The following is a 22,286-nucleotide window of genomic DNA, read 5'->3' as shown; positions in this document are numbered from 1 at the left end:
GTACTTCAGTATAGATCTTGAAATGTACTTTTTGATGATGAATATGACCCCATTCCTCTTCAGTTTGTCATTCCTGGTATAGTAGGGCATATGACTGTCAGATTCAAAATCGCCAATACCAGTCCATTTCAGTTCACTAATGCCTAGGATATTGATCTTGATGTGTTCCATTTGGTTTTTGATGACTTCCAATTTTCCTATATTCACACTTCATACATTCCCCCTTCCAATTATTAATGGATGTTTGCAGCTGTTTCTTCTTATTTTAAGTTGTGCCACTTCAGCAAATGAAGGTCCTGAAAACTTGACTCCACCCACGTTATTAAGGTCGACTCTTCTTTGAAGAGGCAACTCTACCCCAAGTTGCATTTTGAGTGCTTTCCAACCTGCTCGTCTTCCAGCACTATATCAGACAATGTTCTGCTGCTATTCTTAAAGTTTTCACTGCATCTTTTTTTTTTTTTTTTAAATATTTTTAGAAGTAGATCATCAGGTCCTTCTTCCTAATCTGTGGTAATCTGGAAACTCCGCTGAAGCTTGTCCACCATGGGTAACCTTGCTGGTATCTGAAGTACTGGTGGCATAGCTTTCAGCATCACAGCAACATACAAGCCACCATAACGTAACAAACTGACAGCTGAGTGGTGACAATGCCATTGTACAAGTGTAAAAAGCATTGACTAGAGATCATTTGTCCTGTGTTTTCTTACGGAATGAGCCACTCCATTGCCTTTGTGGTTCTAAGTCAAATATTTAACTGTTCAGGACTATAGATACTTGAAGACAATGAGGGGATCAAGCTCTATAATTACTAGAATCCCATCAGGCAGATCTAATCTGAATTTCTGGAATTATCTCAGGCTCAGAGGGGAGATGGGATTGTTCAATTGAACAACTGGATTGTTTAAGTGAACTCTGCAACCAGGATTACCTCTTAGAGTCAGCAGAAGCTGAAGACTGCCTGGAGCAACAGGTATATAAAATCAAGTTGCTGTTGAGTAGATTCCAACTCTTGGTGACCCCATGTGTCAGAGTAGAACTGTGGTCCATAAAGTTTTTAATGGCTAACTTTCCGGATGTAGCATTTCTTCTGAGACACCTCTGGATGGACTCAAACCTCCAAGCTTTCAGTTAGTAGCTGAACAAGTTCTTTGCAGAATCTCGGGTCTCACATCAGGGATATAGGCTCCTGTATGATATGGATGAAACAAGATTTCTCTTTCCTATGTGTCCCTTAAAGTAATCGTGATTCATGGCTTCCCACCTAGATGTGAAGTGGGGAGAACAGAGTCTATTACTTTCACAAATTCAGGGTAAACTAGTCTCACAACTTGTTAGAAAAAAATCACAATGAAATTCTCACATTATCTGAATTTCATGCAAAAATGTGTTTTAAATCCAGATATGAGGAAATTCTTTGTCCCATCGTGACTTTCTCTAAAGCAATTCACTACGACATGAATGATGTGGCATTTAAATTGTCCATGTGCACAAGTAAAGACTGAAGTTATTTCATGTCAAACATCTTTTAGTGTTTTACTTTAGAGTTTTACTAGTGAAATTTTCAAATAACCATCATGGTATTTATTGCAGTTAGCTAGTCAATACCATAATTCAACTCAAACATTGCTCGCTAAATACCTTTTTGCCATTCTTGTTTCCAAACTGCAGAAATATTTCCTGTGCACTTAAATAAGTTGCCACACCTTCCTATCCCTGTCCCAAGAGATCACGCAACATCTTCACCTTTCCTTAAAATCTTAGTTTCCTAGCTTTTTATCTCATATTTCCATTTCTTATTCTTTCTCATTTTTTCTTTTTTGTCCTTCCTTCCTGCTTTCTTCTGTCATTTATTTCCTTCCTCCTTTCCTTTTTCCCTCTTTAAAATTGGCAATTCCCAGTGCTATCATATGATTCTCAATTCTAAGTATTCTATGAGGCATGAACTTCAAAATATCATCAAGATTAAGAGATGCTATCTTAAAATGAATATTAGTTTGTCAGTCCAAAGTCTATGCCAGGATCAGTGGAAGCTGAGAAAGTTTTATCTTAAATACCTACATTCTGTCTGATTCCTGGTGTCCTTTCTCCTTCCTGTGATAGCGTATCATTGAGCAATGGTTGCCGAAAACATTGTGGTATAGAGACATCAGAGCATGGGAGTAAGGAGAGAAATAAACAGGGGTGAGAAGCTATTGTTTAAGATGAGTAGGAGACAGAGGGGAAGCAGTGCCTTGCGGGGGAGGGGAACTGCCATAGAAAGGAAATATGAAGTGTGAAGAACTGAGCTTACTAGAGGATCCATTTGTTAGATTAGGAAGGGCTCTGTGAAGTCTCTATGGCAAGTATTTAAAGATCTGTCACTCACACTGAAGAAAGGGGTTCTTTTCAAACTGAATAAACTTTAATGTCAGCTACATGTTACATTATTGAAGGTATAGTAATATTCCCAATAAAGAATTTGTACTGGATCCAAATATCTACATTGGAATATAAAGAAAAATAATTTTTGAAAAGACTAAGATATGCAGCTCGATTGAGATGATGAACATTCCACAGCTTTAACACCAGAAACCAAGCCAAACCCATTGCCATCGAGTTGATTGCGACTCATAGTGACCCCACAGGACAGCGGAGAGCTGCCTCATAGGGTTTCAAAGGAGTGCCTGGTGGATTCGAACTGCTGACTTTTTGGTTAGCAGCCGTAGCTCTCAACCATTGCACCACCATGGCTTTAATAACACACCAAAAATACTGTTTCTTATAAAGTCATTTAAAGTAGTGTGTTGATTATTTTTTTCCTCCTTGTAAAAGTAAGATTATATATTTCTGTTTGGACATTTTAGAATTCTTTCTTATCCAGACACTCATAATTTAGTGGATTTTAAAAAGTAGTTTTTAAAGGTCTCTCACAGTCATTTCTTTCAAATCAAAAGTTATCCCTGCTCATGGACCACAGCTACCACAGCCTCCACCAGACTGACTCCAGCCCAACTAGATGGTAACTGGCTCCCACCACTGACTGTTCTGACAGGGATCACAATAGAGGGTCCTGGACAAAGCTGGAGAAAAGTGTAGAACAAAATTTTAACTCACAAACACAAACCAAAAAAAAAAAAACAAAGACCAGACTTACTGGTCTGACAGAGACTGGAAAAACCCCAAGAGTATAGCCTCCAGACACCCTTTAAACTCAGTACTGAAGTCACTCCTGAGGTTCACCATTCAGCCAAACATTAAACAGGCCCATAAAACAAAACATGACTAAATGAGCACACCAGCCCAGGGGCAAGGACCAGAAGACAAGAGGGGACAGGGAAGCTGGTAAGGGGGCACTCAAGATCAATAAGGGGAGAGTGTTGACATGTCTTGGGATTGACAACCAATGTCACAAAACAATATGTGTCTTAATTGTTTAATGAGAAAGTAATTTGCTCTGTAAAGCTTCATCTAAAGCACAATTAAAAAAAAAATAGTAATCCCTACTGCTGTGTATGGTGACATCTCATCAAGCCTGAAATATAGTCCACCCTGATATGCCAGTCCATGGGCAGCATCTGAGCATTTTGACCTCTATAATTTCAATATGTAGATCAGATCCCAGTGAAGCAGGCCCAATTCCTAATCAAATCCTATCAGGATAACATCACAAGTCAAACTCTGCTTCAAATACTTTGCCTAAAATTAAATGCAATATTTGCACATCTCATTGAGGCTTGGAAGCAATGGGTGAGAACTCTTATTCTTTTGCTATCTTGTGAAAGTTTCATGGTTTTGTTTTTTTCAAAATATTTACTTTTTCTAATAGTTCAAAGAAATTTTCCAAAGTCCCTATGTGTGACCACCTTTTATATGAAGAAGTCTGGAAGAATGATGTTTTGAGTTATCTAAATTAGCTGGGATTTAAGTAGTAAAACTGGAATACAAAAGGGAGATAGATTTTTCATTTATAATTTCTTAAACATTTTTAAAAGAAGTATTTCTTATTTATTAATCTCAAGCATGGTGTCTCCCCAGAGTTCTTTAAAATTTTCTGGTTTAGACTTCCCCCTGTATGTAGTATAGTACAAACTTTGTAACTTTAGAGGTGGAACCTCACACATAATTTTAATCCAATTCCCTCCTTTCACAGAGTAAGAAGCTAGGACTCAAGAGTATTTCAGTGATGCTCAGGAATAAAGCAGAAAAATCAGGATTAAAAATCTGGCTCATAATTCCCAATCCAGGCTTCCTTCTAATAAAATACACTTTTTAAGCAATGAGCTGTTAGCTATGGAATGAAGAAAAATAAACAGTCAAACATTGGTATATATAAAACAAACAAAAATCTTTCATACGCTTCCACAAGTTAACAGATAATTAACTTAAAAAATTATGCAATATACCAAAAATTCAAACACACGAACCAATAAAGACATGCAGTAAAATTCCTTAACAAAGATCTGCTTCACAGACTTCATTTAAATAGTTCTCTGTGTGTACGATACTCATTTTTAGGGTACAATAATTAGATTTATTCAGCACTTTCTCGAATTCATCTACTACATAAAAATCAGACCTATCAATGTTCCCTCTTCCACAGTAGCAAAGTGAAATACTAGCTTTACGTCATTCTCATTTCCAGTACAAAAGGTAAAGCTCCTGAAGAGTATTCTTTGAAAAAGCTGATGATGAAAGCTCAGATCTTGGGGGATAGCTTAGTAACGTAGGTAAAACATGGGCCAAGAGACCTTTGTTCAGCTCTTTGTACGCATACTTCCTAATCAGGTGAACATGGGAACTTATTAACCACGTGACGAATTTCATAAACTTCGGCGATCTGCTAAAACAATTAAGGTAATATGAACTCTCTCACCTGTTGTCTGCTTCTCCTCTCTCACCTTGGAGTGAAACGCCTATGGAGCAGGATATCCCTGAAGAAGGCCTACAGCGCATGGCCATTCCTTGCTCCTTCCCTTACAGAAGTGCATTTGGGGTATGCCGGTGAATGTCTTATATTCACCTCTCAAACTTCTGGTCATTTTCTGAACCTCTAATAGAGAAATCTGTTTCATTCAATCAGTTACCAACTGTCAAACCTCCATATTAAAAAAAAAAAATCTGGAAGGTAAGTCTTATACAGCTATTTACCAAACATGTTTGTCTTGAGTCCTCTAGATGGAGTATGCAGTATTGGGTTTCTGGACATAAAGTGCTGTTTATAACCTTTCTAAGACTTGGAAATATGAACTGCTGCTGTAGGCTTCCAGAATGTTCTCACCTTTATCCTTTAGATTGACTGGATTGGTATCTTGGGACTTTTCTGCAGGGCTTATCAACATTCTCGCTGTATTTTGAAACTCTTCTTTGCAGAATCACATTGCTTAATATTCTAAATAATTGCTTGGCTATTTCTTTAGTCCACTTTTTTCATTGGCATCCAAAAATCTTATTCATTATAATGGAGTGCTGTAGGATTTTTAGGGTTCACATAAAATTGCTTGCAAGTATCTCTGGCAATGTGTTGTGTTTATCCATGCTATTCTTGCCTTTGATCAAAATTATTACATCTTCAGGGGCAAATCTGAACGTTATTTTTTCTGGCATGCTTCAGACTTTAATTTTTGGTCTAGTGATGTTTTTGGCTTATCCATATATTCTGAGAAACTAATTGTCAGCACACAGTTTAGATGGCTTTTTAAGCTGATAACATATAACATTTATTGTATCAGGTTCTAATATTCTTTACGTGGCCTCAGGGGGCTCATCTGGAGCTCAGAATAGATTTTTTTCAGATTAGTAAAAAATTAATATATATAATTTTTATGAAACTAAAGAATAATTGACCAGATCACAAATAACAGATTAAAGTCTGTGTGCTTTCATTGTTGGCTCAAATGGGATGAAAATTATTTAGTTATGTCTCAGCTGCATTTCATAGATGATGACATTTTATGGATGAAAGTCTATGCCCTTCTATTAGATGGAAGGAGTTTATTTTGATTCCATTCTTCCTTCCATAATCACTCCTGAACTTGTTCTTTCAGAGATGTTTTAAGAAAACTGCAACTGTTAACAAATTTGCTTATTTCCCTGTTCTCAAGTTTGAAAATTACCCAGACATAGAATGCACAATACATATATTTTTTGCTGAACGTCTTCAGAGCCATAATTAACAAGGAGGAAGAACATGGCCCATAAACGTACAATGAGAAAATTCAAAAGACTGCCTGTTTTCTTCCTCAATACATGAAAAACCCTACTTCATGAACTATTAGATTTTGATGTTGTACAGAACACATAACTAGGGTTCAGTAAACAATGTAAAACCTGTTTTAAAAGTCAGGATTCAAAACACTGAGGATATTTTTTAGGGCATCAACCTTTTAATGAAATATTTTATAAAAAAATATTTTATAGCAAAGCATGTAGACACTAATACTTTGCATTGTATTAGTCACCATTTAAAAGTATGTTTTTGGTTACATTTCCAAACTTCAAAAGAATTTTTTTTTACCTTGATAGTATTTAAGCAGACACAATAATTTCCTCCCAGAGAAAAGTATTTTAGTGTGATGCCCATTAGGAACGAAACAAGTACTTCAGTGTGTGACTGAAACATTTCCTTTTTAATCTATATGACTGTTTAAATTGTCTCTCCAGGTTATTTTCAATGTGCTGAGTAGGAGCACTTCAATGTGCTGAGTAGGAGCACTTCAGTTCAGAATAAGTATTTGCGCTAGTCAGAGGTTAAATATTTGGAAAAGATTCTTTTTGTGTAAAATATTTTAAAGCCATTTTAATATATACTGAAGGACTTTATATTAAGTTCTGAGTTGGAATGTTTCCAGTGCACTAAATAACTTACAACCTGCTAAGCAGATTATCTTACAAGATATGTTCTCTATCGTTTAATTTGTTATAAATTCAAGAGTATCATGTGCTAAAATGTTTATAATCATTAAATATTTTAAGGGATGAATTTAAACAAAATACAATAGCATATTGTTGACCCTCTGAAACTTCTTTTTATAGGATCACATTTTTTTCACAGCAATTCAAACCTAGCATCTGGTTAGGGAAAAAGAAAAAGAGGGGGAAGATCAATGTTTTCATGATATCAGGTTTTCTTTATCGTGTAAGATGGTAATGGACTGAAATTACCAGCTTATAATACAATTTTCATTTTATTTTAGACATATTTTGTATGCTATAAAAATATTAATCACAGTGAGCTTTACCAATTGTTATTGCTATAAAAATGAATGCAGGAACAATATTTTTAGTGGAAATAAATTATATAGTCATTAATTATTATTTTTTTTAAACATGAGAGAAAAACCTCGGCTGTTTGGTCATTGGCCAAAACCAGTCTTAACAGAGGTCTTTTGCAGACGAGCTCCAGTCCATTTCTGTAAAGTTATCCACATGGTTCAGAAAACACAGGTTTTCTATCTGTTACGATGGTCTCCCAAAGGTCTCTGTCTTCACAGACAGTTCTAATATGGCAACACAGTTTTCCAAGATAGAAAATGATGAAGTGAAAAATAATACTATCTTAGTTCATATGTGGCCTTTTCCAGTATGAAGGAACACAGCGACATACTTCTTCACTAAATGAATATCCTGGCTCACAATGCTTCAGTCGGTCTGGACAGGGCCTTCTGTAACAACTAGAACAAAAAAGAGGAAGACATTTTCATTTAAAGGCCAAGGCAATTAATTCATTTTGCTATAAATATACTTCTGTGTTCTTCTAAATGTCAAACTAGAACAAAATTACTCATTTTATCATAAAGTTGTTCTTAGTTTTAGAAACTTTTAAAGTTTCTGTATAGAATTACAAAGTTTAAGAGCAACGGAAAAGCCTAAAAAAAAAGTTTGGCTTCCTGATATAACAAATGGAAAAACAGGATGTTGTAAGCATTAGTTCTCTTGAAGTGCTCCCTGCTTCCTGGATGAAAGTAACATAAAACAGAAATTATGAAAGTGAATATTTAAGGCCTGCTGATTTCCTGTGATCACATAAGCATGGCAGAATTCACAAGGGTCTAGGAGCTGTGTGGAACCCAGACTTCCAGACGATTAAACACACCTCTGGTGGCATACTGCTCAAGCATTTGGCTGCTAACCAAAAGGTTACCAGCTTGAATTCACCAGCGCTCCTTGGAAACCTGGTGGGACAGTTCTACTCTGTCCTATGGGGTGGCTATGAATCAGAATCGACTCGACAGCAATGGGTTTGTTTTGTTTTTTTCGGTGGTGCTCAGTGAATAGCTCCACCCTCAGTCTTGTCTCTTTACTAGGCAGCTGGCTGCAGGATGGTGGCCAACTCTCCCTTCTGCACCAGGGCTCCATGTGAAACAGATGTGGCCTAGGGGGAGGGGCAGAGATGGAAACTACTCACCAGTGGTGCCCCCCAGTAAGTCCTCACAGTTTCTAGCAGTGGTGAAAGGACAAATTACCAATCTGTCAATAGTGTCCGCAGCCATGTTGCTCCAATGGATCGGAGCTATCTTTGAAGACCTTCTGGAGCACAAGTATGCCTAACATGTGAGGATGGGTGTGCAGGGGAAAATGCAAGATGACCTGACATGTGGAAGTCGACAGGGCATTACAAAACACAATGAAAAATTCGGTTTTAAAATTCTGTGTCTTATGCCCTAAAAAAGAAAGTGTATCCTTAGTTAAACTGCTAAATATTCTTATAAAATGAAAAACTTTACTTCTAAATACAAATGCATGGTTATAAGACCTAAACAGGAATAAATTTGTCAATGATCAATAAAAATGGATATTGAAAGCAGTCAACCAAAGAACATATACTCTATCCACCACAATTTTAAAACAGATACTAATAAAAAATGAATAGTATATATGTCCTTTCAAAGAAATAATCTCCTTTAATTCTATGTGTGTGTGTGTGTGTGTATATATATATATATATATATATGTAAACCAAAATACCAAACCCATTGCCATTGATTTGATTCTGACTCACAGTGACCCATAGGACGGAGTAGAAGTACGCTACAGAGTTTCCAAGGAGCACCTGGTGGATTCGAACTGCCGACTTTTTGGTTAGTAGCCAAGCTCTTAACCACTACGCCATCAGGGTTTATATGTGTATATATATATATATACCTATGTATACCACAACACCTGGAATTACACACTTCGATGAAAACTGAAAGACTTGCAGTAAATAGAATGCCTTTATGAAAGAATGTGTATTAGGTAGGATACATACAATGATAGAAATATCTTCTACTAAGCTAATATAGGAACTCTGTAAAAACCATATGATGGCTGGTCAGTCTGTATGTAAACATAAACGCTTTCAGATTTTCCAATATATACTAGGGTTACTTAGAAGGACTCAATGTACAAAATGAAGGTTTAATGTGATCAAGTATCTTACAGCCTTCTGATTTAATCAGTGCATTTGTGAAGTCTCCTTTTGGTAATTAGAGTAGGCATATGCAAGTAAAATTGGAATACAGTTATTGCTCATAATTTTCTAAAGAAGAAACAGATTCCTATAACGTACTCTTAATCTAGTAAGGGAAGAAAAAATATATAATCAATGAGATACCTAGGTTCATTAAAGTCTCCACATGCAATAGTTAAAACATTAGTGTGGACAGATCATCATAAATATAAATTAAAATGAGAACTCAAAACTTCTGAGGATCAAAAAGATGGACTGTTTACCGAGGAAAAATGTAATGACAGACATTAATTAATATACTAAACTGTAAACAAATGAAATGGTAAGTTTTAAGCCATAGGAATATTTTAGTTATCTGCCATATATGAAGATTGAATGGAAGAAGAGAACCCAGTGAAGGTGACTAAAATTAAGAAGTCAGAAAGTTAAGAGGGCAACCAGGGAGTTATAACGTCATCTCAGCCAAGGAAGAGATGAGCTTAACAGAAAGGACAGGTTGCATAAAATATTACCAAGAATATAGATATTTGAGGAAAACAGCAGGCTTGCCTTTTTCGATTTGTTTCTTCTTTTTTTTTTTTATTAATGCTTTGATTTTGGACTGAATCTGCTGGTGAGATCTAGCCTTGCCATTGACATTTCCATTCTTTAAAAACAACTTTAATATCATCTCTCCCACTATGCTGACTGCAATTGTAAATAGCATTATCAAAACAACATGCATTGACTGCTCACAGGGGGTACATTATTATATTCATAACAAAAATGGTCATATCAATAAAGGTGAGTGTAAAACTTTACATGGAAAAGGAAAATATAGTGATGAGAGACTGTTTTACCATTGCACAGCCTTCATAGTATATTCCTAAGGGATAAGGCCACGGAATGTCCAGAAAAAAGCTGTATTCAGTACATGAGATGTATTCTGTGGATTGAAAAATAGTCACCTTGGGCATCTATTACATCAATGATGAAAGAAGATCAAAGATTTGGAAATATTAAATACTATACAATGTTTTCTATAGAACATAACTTTTGCTAAAATTGTATATATAAGACAAAATTATCCACCGGATTTTGAAATTAAGAGGTTACTGATACCTTAAATAGAGCTGCAACATAGAATTCTAGAACATAAATTAGATTGCAGTTGGTTGAGGAATAAATAGGAGATGAAAGAAAGGTAAAAGCAAATGCAAGATGCCTAGTCTTTGAGCAACTCTGAAGAGACGGATATAGGGTGATCGCTCAAGTATGACAAGAATCACAGTAAGACTTTAATAAGATAGAAGATATTTGGGGAGACTGAGGGGAAAAGAGAATTGAAGATGTCAAAGGTACGAAAGAGGGAATGTATGACTGGTGGAACAATGTTCCAAGGGGTATATGAAAGAATAATATCAAAAGCACAGATCTTGCTTAAAACAGTAGACCATTTTATATTCTGGGATTAAAGAGAAAGAAATTCAGGGATTTACAGAGTTTGAGCCCAACAGTCTCATTCTTTTCTTGGTGAAAAAGGGAGCAAGAATCAAGATTTAAGGAGTGAGTCTTGAGGAACTTTTAAAAAGTACTGACTTATTTTTCTAATTAAAGACTTCTCTTAGATATTTTCATTTCTAGATATGATTCTACAGTAAATGGTACTAGTCTACCTTTGTTATTAGTTTTGCATAAAAATTGTCAACACCTAGAACAGTTGTCCTAATTATATGTGAAAGTATCATAATTTTTGGTGAGAGCAGACGTGGATTGCCTGGATGTATTTTGAAAGTCTCCACAGGTGACTGTCCTATGCATCTGTTCTCCAACTTGGACTGAGTGCCACTACATTAGCCTCTGGCACAAGGGATTTAAAGACTATTCTGAGCTTGGACCAGCTTTGGTCCCTAAGGCTCACGTCTTGCTCTTTTGGGAGCAAACTCAGTCTCATGGAAGTTTCCAATTGCTCTTAAGTCAATTCCGATTCACGGTGACCCGATGTGTATCAGAGTAAAACTGTACTCCATAGGGTTTCAATGGCTGTGATCTTTCAGGAATGCTGGTAAAAGTAGATCACTAGGCCTTTCTTCTGAAGTGCCTCTGGTTGGTTGGACTTGAACTTCCAACTTTTCAGTTAGCAGCTGAGTGCTTAACCATCTGTGCCACCCAGGGACTCCTCATGGAAGTTCAGCATTGGTTAAAAAATAGCAGAATTGGTCTTCTAGAACTTACAGGTGGCCACTCTCATTCTAATAAACAACTGCTATTTTTGATTTTGGAGCCCTGGTGGCACAATGGTTAAGAGCTATGGCTGTTAACAAAAAAGGCTGGCGGTTCAAATCCACAGCTGCTCTTTGGAAACTCTATGGGGCAGTTCTACTCTGTCCTATAGGGTCGCTATGAGTCAGAGTCAATTTGATAGCAATGGGTTTATTTTAGATTTTCGTTGAGAAAACTATTCCCAGTAAAAGAAATTGCTACTGCTTAAGGTTTCTTACCTGCATGTTTGATGATGAAACTTCTTTCCTTTTAAGAAACATTTTTGTGTATTTTCTGTACATTCACAGGTACATTTTCCAGGATTCAGGGGTTGATTCCTTGGGCAGGTTCTTTTACATACACACTGGCATGTGTTTTCATCAAATTCTCTGTTGGCCCTACAGGAGCTGGGGAAAAGTTTGTTTTTGCAGACACACTGGCATGAGTTTCTGTCTAGCTCCTTGTGGGGCCCACAGCTGGACGGCCGAAGCCCTCCTTTACAGATGCATTGACAGGTTTCTTCATCCAGCTCCTTGTTGGGGCCACAGATGCCATGAACTTCATCTGTAGAGTCTAGACAAACACAGCCAGAACATTCTTAGTATACCTTACTTGGTGTGAAACATGAAACTTCATCTTTTTATGTTTCTTATTAAAGGACCGTGTGCACAAGCGAGTGTGTTCCTTTACAAAGAAATTCAAAATAATACCAATATGGAGTCAAAAATGTCCTGTTTGGTAGTCACTTGTTTCAAGGAATGATTATCTGGATATTATATATGTGGTCTTAATAATAAATATTTGTTAATCAAAATATAGATCCTGGGCATTTAGTCTTTAAAATAACATTCTACTTACCATCTCCAGCACTGGAGGAAAAAATAAAATCTTGCTGAGCCAGGCATCTGCACATGTGATTATTCCAGATGTAATTTGTAGGGCAAGTTTTGTTTGTTGTCTGACACCTTTAGAAGAGATGGAAGCAGTAGGATAGCTGTTACATAGAAGAAACCATCTCTGCTTCTAAAATTAATACATATTTTTAAACAAACTTTGAAATAATATAGGAATATATAAAATAAAATGGGAACATCTCCTCTCCAACTATACCCCGCCTCCATGTGCTGTGGTCTATATCTAGATGTGGATAAAGCCATTTATTTTACTCTAAAATTTACCCTTTTCCAACTAAACAATGCATTCTGGACATCTTTATATCTTAGTTCTTAAAGTTGTGCTCTATCATTTTTAGTGATGGAATAATATTCCATAAAATGGGTGTACTTTTATTTTATTATTCCCCTATTGGTAATTATTTAAGTTGCTTCCAATTTTTGACTTTCTAACCACACTGCAGAAAACTAAGCATAGACTAATAAAATAAGCACAGAATCCTATAACTATAAAGGCTCTGTTAATGTTAGTTGACCTGCAAAATTTCCACTCTATACTTTCCCTCCTTCCCTCCCTTCTTCTCTCCCTTTCTTTCCTTTTCCTTCTTTTTTCCTTTAGTAAAAATTAGGAACATATTGGCTTCAGTCAATTTCACGAATTGCCCACACAGTTAAGCACTCATATACTAGCCAAAAGGTTGTCAGTTTGAACCCAACCAGAGGTATCTCAGAAGACAGGCCTGGTGATCTGCTTCCTAAAGGTCACAGCCTTGAAAACCCTATGGCATTCTACTCTACACACATGGGGTCACCACGAGTCAGAAACGACTTGACAGCAACTAACAACAACATCTCCGATGCTCCAGTTGTCCCACTGGTGGCTAACTGGGGACTCTTCATGTTGGTGCCTGTATGACATACGCCCATCAGCCCGGCAACTTCTTTGCTCTCCGACATGATTAGATGTCACAAGCTTGTCTTGTCCTTTTTTTTCCTCCATACTTGGAATCAACCTTTGATTCAAGGAACCTAATTCTTTCTGCTGGAAAATGACATTTAGAGGCTACCATTGGATCCACAATCAACGCCTATTGAAGGAGCAGTCAAGAAATCAAATGACATATCGAATTAGGCAAATCTGTTGCAAAAGACCTCTTTAAAGTGTTAAAGTCCTTGAGGACTAAGGTGTGCCTGACCCAAGCCACGGTATTTTCAATCACCTCTTATGCATGTGAAAGCTGGGCAGTGAATAAGGAAGACGGAAGAAGAATTGATGCATTTGAATTATGGTGCTGGCGAAGAATATTGAATATACCATGGACTTCCAGAAGAACGAACAAATCTGTCTTGGAAGAAGTACAGCCAGACTGCTCCTTGGAAGCGAGGACAAAGAGAGTTAGTCTCATGTACTTTGTACATGTTATCAGGAGGGACCAGTCCCTGGAGAAGGACATCATGCTTGGTAAAGTAGAGCGTCAGCAAAAAAGAAGACCCTCGATGAGATGGATTGACATAGTGGCTGCAACAATGAGCTCAAACATAGCAAGACTGTGAGGATGGCGCAGGACTGGGCAGTGTTTCGTACTGTTGCACACAGGGTTGCTATGAGTCGGAACCGACTCGATGACACCTAACAACAATTGGAATTAGGTGTGTTCAGTGCCATCAAATTATATTATTCTAGACCTTTACAGTGGGCAGGGCTAGAAAATGCAAGTATCCCACAGAATGTCTCTCTAGGTAATGTTTATCCAGTAGAGGGACTCTTGGTTTTTATATTCTAACTTCAAAGAGTACATACGAGTCTCTAAATGCCTCATTTTTTTAAGCTGATGTTGGTGTACAGAAAGTATATATTTACATCCTTCACACTTAATATAATATTCTAAACAACATGATGTGATGGAAGAGAGCTAGGTTACATTCCAAATTGGGAGAGCAGAAGAATCATGCATAGACATTTCAAAAGCATAGTGGGCTTAAACCAAGAGGCCATATGTCTTGGACTTTGCTGTTGTTAAGAATATTCAGGGAGGGATAGTGTGATGATGCAATGATACATCTTTCTTTTTACAACAGCCTGGTATCTCTTAAAGGGACATATGAAGAAATTTATGAACAGAACCATAAGAAAATCTGCATGTTTAATTCTTCATCTTGACCACCATTCCTGATGATTTATGAAAGCATTCCTGCTTAGCAATCTACACAGCAACGCCAAGACATCGAGAATCTCTATTAGTTCCTCTGAATCTGACAGTTCGTTAAAAACTGTTCCCTTGTCATCCAGCTCATCCACGCCATCACTTTGTTTGCAAACAGCAATGACTGCTTTCATCTTAATTACCTCCTCTCTTCTCAACTTTCTCCACTCCAGGCTTCATGGCTTCTTTAGCTTCGTGACAGTCAATTTGGGAAATTTCCTTGAATTTACCTTTATTTTTATCAACTTTTGTTTGTTGCTACACTGTATCATAAACTAAGAGATTATCCTATCACATGCAAACAGTACATGTAGCCACATATAAAGCAACTGTGGTAATAATCGTATCAATTGCTTCGTGATGAGAAAACAATATTCTAATTATATTAGATCTTATCTAGATAGTTTGATACTTTTCTACAGGCATTACTGTGTTTAAGTTATTCTGTGAGAAATTGGTTATGTTTTGTGGTTGACCTAAAATGCGTTATAATTTTGCCCATTTAAGACAATAAGAAATAGACTAGCAGTTAGTGTTTTAGGTAATGGATTACTGGCCTTCAGCAAGAGATACTTATACATATTTTTTAAAACAAATAGTCCATGTTGATATTTCAAAATCCAATTCAATACTGTGTTATTGCTGTTAGTTGCTCTCAAGTCTGCACTGACTCATAGTGACAACAAGCACAAGGGAACAGAATGCTACCCGCTCCTGCACCATCCCCATGATAGATTAGGGATCAGACCCTTGTGATATCTAGCATTTTCACTGGATGGTTTTTGGAAGGGGATCATCAGGCCTTTCTTCCTAGTCTGTCTTGGTCTGGCAGCTCTGCTGAAACCTGTTCAGCACCACAGTTACACACAAGTCTCCACCGACAGATAGGTGGTGGCTGCATATGAGGTTCACTGGCTGGAACCAAACCCAGGAATTCTATCACTGAACCACCAATGCCCCAATTTAACATTATGGGGTTTAAAATTCTTTCCCTTGACTTTATATTTATAACTTCATTAAAATATGGTTTCTAACAACCTTAACACAAATATTTATTTGCTTTATCTTGGCACATGTGCTATATGCCTTTTTTCTTTTGAATTTTACTTTCTGAATATGAAAAATATTTATGGGATAACCAGAATTAAAATTATGTGAAAATGGATATTGAGAGGAGTTCATTCCAAACCATATCTCCAGTGTGCTGTTCCCTTTCTTAGTTTTTGGTTTACGTCTTCAGTGATTTTGTTTGCAAAGAAAATATGTTTTGTTTTTTTTTTCAGTTTGTTACACAGACGGTAGCATTCCTTTATACCGTTCTACACCTTGTTTTTTCACCTAACAATATAGAGAACATTATGCCTTCCTAATAATTTCAGATAACCATAAAGGCAAGTCTCTACTTATTACACCTTTTTGTCATGATTTTCTTGGCTAATCATGAACATACTATTTTTCTGGATAAAATCTAAACAGTATTTATCAATTTTCCAGAACAACAGCATTATTTATTTTTAATTTTTACATCTTATCCAAATCTTTAGCATTCTTCCACCAAATATTATGCAGTTATATTTAGTTGTATAATATTAATGCAATTAATCCTGGCTGCTTATACTGTGTATCATTCCTTATAATTGATGGTAAAACCATTTCAATACTATGCTTCGATGATGATGTGTATGTGGTTTAAGTAACACACTGCTAGGCTGGACTCAGGTGGGCACAATGCTGTGATGGTGACAGTAGCAGGACCGTTTTCATTTTGCCAGTGTGAGTATACAGCCATTACCTAAGCCAGCGTTTTTCCAGCTGTTTGAAATCAGTTATCTGGGTTTGAAGCAGCACTTTTTAATGTAATAAAATGGTATGTTATAAAATATAAACTACTAGAGTGTATGTGATAAAGTTGTTTTCTGCAATTTTTGTTTCTGTTATCTATGTATCTAAGTATCTATGTATCTATCTATCAATCTATCTATCTACCTATCTATCTATGCATATTATACAACCCTTAACAAACACAGAAGCCCTGGTGGCACAGTTCCAAGTATGAACTTTTGTGTGTAGGAACAAATGAAGAAATCTATTTATCCAAATCTCATACAAAACAACAGTGTCTCGTTTTACAGAATTAAATTATGATTTCATGCAATCTAGTTACACATTACACTAACTCTCTTCTGCATGTTCATATTGAATAAAAAAATAAACCTCAGAACAACACTTTCAATTATATTGTACCTGAAACGTTTTGGGCAACATATGCTTTTTATTACTAATTATAGCTCTTTCAAAGTGAACTAAATATTTTAATTTCTATTATTCTTAAAACTTAATTTAAGTTTCTAAAGAAGCTTTGGCAAAAATAAGAAACTACTTCAAATTAATAATACCACACATTTTAATGTTGAAATTTGCAATTCTGCTAGGTACGACTGAATTAAATAAACATGTATTTGGACAGAATGCATTTTCATAATTCTTAAATGAAGTTCCCAGCTCCAAAGCTGAGTAGCAAGTTCTTAGCATTTAAAGCTTCTCATGTGAAAAAATGGAAGATGTAATTTCAAAAATACTGTTGTTAAAATAAAAAAAAATTTCATAGTGAGTAGGTTTAGCATAATTTGTTTATATCGCCTACAAAATTTAATCCCCAAAGCATCTGCATCATATTAAAATTTCTCTTAAAGTTCTGAATATTAATGTGTGTAAAAATATGAAAACAAAGTTTTTTTATAAATGCTTTTTTGTATCTTGTATTTATAAAACATATGATTCAAAGACATATTTTGTTCTGTAAAGTAAAACAGAGGGTTGTGCAATTATTTGTAAAGTAGATAGATGTTGAGAATCAATATGTGAATAATTTAATATTTGTTTTTTCCTTTCCCACCCATATGCACACAAACACACAACAAAATCCTGCTTTTAATTGTATGAAGGATATAATATTTTTGTAAGAATTAGTTCATTAATTATCTCAATACTTCACTTGACTTTTAGTTTGGTAGCTATTGCTTCTTGCTAGCTAAAATCAGTGAACAGAAATTTAAGGACATAGGTTTTTCTCAACTTACAGAACAAGAAATTTAATTACTAAAGTCAATCTTACTTGGTCAATTCTCTCTCTCTTGAAATTTTAAATGATGAATGTGCTCCAAAAACGATCTGTTAGACGAAATTACAAATATTGGGCAATAATTACTAACTCTGGTACTATGAGTTGGAATCAACTCGATGGCAATGGTTTTCCAGTACCTTGGGCATTGCAGTAGCCTGTTTTACGAGAACTGGTGCTGCAGTAGTTAAGCATTCGGCCGTTGGAATCCACCAGCCATTCCTTGAAAAACCCTATAGAGCAGTTCTACTCTGTCTTATAGGGTCACTATGAGTCGGAATCAACTTGACGGCCACAGGTACAGGTAAGGCATTAGTTAGAACAGAAATAATGTTATTTTCCAAAGAACAATAATAATTGTAATATAAGATATGTTTCTAACTGAAAAAAATTTAACTGCACATCGATTTATATTAAACTACTTATTAATTTACTAAATCTCTCTTAAAATTTTTAAATAGATAATTTAAAATGAAAGACAGTATTAACTGAATACAAATTCAACTTGCAGACTTATTTTTTAAAATGCAAATTATTTCTATGGATATGATCCACACTGCTGATCAATTACTCTCATCTGCAGCTCTTCTAATGAGGTACTTTCAAAATATTCCAGTAGATTAAACTTTTGCAGCTGACAATGTGGCACCTACACTCCACAGCTGTGTTCCTCAAATATCTGTCTCACACTAAGTCTTGCTAAATGTGGAGTGAGAACCACTATTAGTGAAACCCATGTTTGAAAGCAGGTACCACAAAAACCAAACGCATTGCCACTGAGTTGATTCTGACTCACAGAGACCCTATAGTCTTCATAACCTTCAGTGGGACATCCAATGCTCTGCACACCATTAAAAAAAATGAGGGGATCCTGACTACTTTAATCATTTTGATAACTATTAAATGCCAACTGTTGATCTTATCTAAACTTGACCCAATATTATTATCACTCAAACCTAGAATTATATTATGAAAGAATATCAATCCAGACCCTTCTTGCTCAGGATTGCTGTCTAAATAGAAGCTAGAGGAGCAAATATATTCAACAGTTCTACCCTAGAAGTTTTTCAATTTTTCTGTTCCTCTTCAGTGTATCCTTTGTCATGCATGATCCGGGAACACATCTGACTAACTACACAGACCTTGATTTGTTTTTATTTTTCCTAAGAGTAGTTTATCTTGAGTGGAAAGTGGTTAAGGAAAAGTGGCCTTTATATTTAATGTTATTAAGAAACTTCTTCAGTATTAGGGATAGACATCAGATAGACATTCATTTTAAGGCTCTATAATAAAATAAAATAAAAAAGGAACATGTTTTACAGAAATACACCTTTTAAAATGCATGCAGTTATCTGTCCTTGTATTGATTTTTATTGATTTCACCCTAATTTGTGCTTATGTCTGTTTATCTTACTGTTTGTCCGTCTTCCACTAGGCAACTGACAGGAGGAAAAAGGGGTAAATTGGGGTTTGTTAGGATATAAATGGAAGAGTTGGTAAACAGATCATGAAAATTCTATGGTTTTAACAATTCTGCCACATTTCACATTTGAAAGGCTAATAAAATAGTTGCATTAATATAAAAAAGGGGACTTATTTATCTAGTCTTTCCTTGTTTTGTAATTATGAATGATGTTTTAAACTAAAGCAGTAATCTGCTATATCCCAAAGCTCACCGCTGTTTGAGACTTGGGTGTAAAACATGGGTCACACTATGGGATCACCAATTGGCTAGCCAGGTGAAAAGATGCCTTGTTTTCATGCTGGAAGGCAGCTAGAAAGGGGAGGTAGATAGAGACAGAGTAGGGTAAGTCTGGAAGTCTGCAGTGTCCTGTTTTGGGATTTGCTTGGCTCTACAAAGAGAAATAATGGTAGGTTGAAACAATGGAAACACAGTAATTACCACATTTATCAGCTTGTCAGTTTTAATCTCTAGTTTAATTTGAACTAACAGAATTAGAATCAAGAATTGACAAAGATAAGTAACCAGGAATACACTGAAAATGCCTTTCAACAATAGCTACTGGTCTTATTACCTCATCAAGGCCACACCTCAGTGATAGAAAAAAAGAATGTGTTGAGTGCATTAGAGTGTAGATATGACATCAAACCAACAAACTGATTTGTTCCACTATTATGGACATTTATTAAAAATAATCATCTATGTGTTGTGGTTGAACCTAATGTTAAGCTTCACAAAATCTTTGATCTAATAGCCCCCTGGCTAAAAATACAAATGTAACCTCAGTGCAGAGGAAGTGCTGACAGATTTTCTCAGCCATACACACGTGGTTGTTGTTTCTCCAGGTAACCAGCAAGCTACAAGCTTTCAATTATTATATTTTAGAAGGCAGAAGCCACACAGTCCAAAGGCAGGCACACTATGTAGCATATTTAGCTTTCTTTTAGAAAAGTAATGTTTTCTGGGCCTGGAATCTCTTAACTAAGTTCCACTGGTAAACCTATGCGTATAAATGTGTGCTCATTTGAAGGTGGCAGACAATATTTAGATAATGAGCTATGTAGAAAAAAGGGTGGAACATACACGAATTAAAATTTTAAAAACACTTCCATATGGACGTAAGAACCATGAACTTGCAAAAAATATATATTTTTAGGGGCAAAGAAAGATGCATTTTTAAAACTTCTGAAAACAAAAAGTTTCTGATCAACTGGTGCAAGGCTATGTCCCAATTAACTGGAAGCTATATTACCTCTGCTCTGATGTAGTTTACTAAGTCTTTTCTCATACTTTCTGGTTTATCTCTATTTTTGGTGAAACAATAATACGCTATCTTCATATTAAAAGGGAAATAATGAAACATTAAGGTGACAAAAAGAAAACTTAACAGATACTTAAACTTCTAAGCATTGGGACTAAGGATCTGTCATAGATTAACAGTCCAAAGACATTGGGCACTCAAGTTCCAAAGCAAATGCTACCAGCTATAAATCCACTCTTCCTTGGAAAATGGAAACCCCGGTGGCATAGTAGTTAAGAGCTACAGCTGCTAACCAAAAGGTTGGCAGTTCGAATCCACCAGATGCTCCGTGGAAACCCTACTGGGTAGTTCCACTCTGTCCTATAAGGTCACTATGAGTCGGAATCGACTTGATGGCAACAGGTTTGGTTTTTTTTTTTGGTTTCCTTGGAAAACAGACATGTTCTCACAAGGATGAAATTTTCCTTAATAAGCCCCAATACTGTAAGTTTTTCCAAGCAAATATGTTTGACTGAGTGTTACGATAATCACTGTAGGCATTTCTGTAAAATAACTGAAAACCTGTAAACAAAAGCACAAAATTGCCTTCAAGTTAGATTCATCCATTTCCTCATCTTCTTTCATCCTTTCTTTTCCTCTTTTAAAACATGACTTGTCCTCCAAAGACTGACATAGCCACTTTATAAGGCTGAAATGATACACATCTTCTATTTTTATTATCCATTTAAAAAAAAAAAACCAAGGCACTTTAGCTATGCTGAACATTGTCTTAACATTTCACTTATGTCTTGTTAACGCATCAAAGCCACACCTCAGTGATAGGGGAGTAAATGTGAGAGAAAAAAAAGTCTCCACTAAAGGGGCTATGGAAATACACAGAGTCCAACTGGAAGAAAAAATAAGAGGAAGTAGTTGAAAAGAAAAGTACCAATCTATGAAAACTTCTGTATGAATATTGAAATCTAACCACTTCTAGATAAATTGTCCTTAACCTCTGGAATTTCTGGTATATTTTGGTGACGCTGCTATTGAGACTTGACATTTTGGTGTGAATAATAAAAATGCTATAAGATATTGGAGAAAAAGTCTGAGCTTCAGAGATGGCACTTTTCTATCTCTTTAGCTCTGTGTATATTAACACAATGTGTTAATGTGAGACCAATATATCTAAGACTCAGGGTTTTCATTCGAAAAATGTTAGTAATAACAGCAGCCAACATTTAAGGAATACTTAAATCCTCTTTATGAGGCAACGTGATGATACTTGATATGGATTGCTGCTTATAAACATCACAAAAACCCTACGCAACATGTATTCTATTATTACTGTATTATGCTGTTATACAAATATTAGGTTAACTTGTTTTTGTTTTTGCTGTTGTTGTGGGCTGTCAAGTTGATTCTGACTCATAGCGACCCTACAGGACAGAGTAGAACTGACCCATAGGGTTTCCTAGGCTGTAATATTTACCGTCACAGATCGCCAGGTATTTTAACTCCCACAAAGTCGCAGGGTGGGTTCGCGCGGCCAACCTTTCCGTTAGCAGCCAAACACTTAACCGTCGAGTCATCAGGACTCCTTCGGTTAACTTCTAATACAGCATAATGTTACTGAATAGATTGATTGTGAGGATTAAGTTATAAATATTACACTATATTACGTTTATATATAAA

The 22,286-nt window shown here is 35.9% G+C and overlaps 1 protein-coding gene across 1 annotated transcript in view; it reads right to left on the bottom strand.

Annotated features, from left to right (window-relative positions):
• Positions 1–7,143: 7,143 nt before the first annotated feature.
• VEGFC (vascular endothelial growth factor C) overlaps positions 7,144–22,286 on the bottom strand; it is a 141,609-nt gene continuing 126,466 nt past the window's right edge. The window contains exons 5-7 of the mRNA XM_004389904.2: positions 12,530–12,636; positions 11,911–12,244; positions 7,144–7,652 (exon numbers count right to left, since the gene is read on the bottom strand). Coding sequence (XP_004389961.1) covers positions 7,538–7,652; positions 11,911–12,244; positions 12,530–12,636 — 556 coding nt within the window. The 3' untranslated portion in view covers positions 7,144–7,537. The remainder of the gene's footprint in view (positions 7,653–11,910; positions 12,245–12,529; positions 12,637–22,286) is intronic.

The sequence above is a fragment of the Trichechus manatus genome, unplaced genomic scaffold, assembly GCF_000243295.1.
Source record: "Trichechus manatus latirostris isolate Lorelei unplaced genomic scaffold, TriManLat1.0 scaffold00267, whole genome shotgun sequence".
NCBI classification, from domain to species: Eukaryota; Metazoa; Chordata; class Mammalia; order Sirenia; family Trichechidae; genus Trichechus; species Trichechus manatus.
The sequence above is the reverse complement of the archived record's forward strand: the minus strand, read 5'-3'. Positions and strand labels throughout refer to the sequence as shown.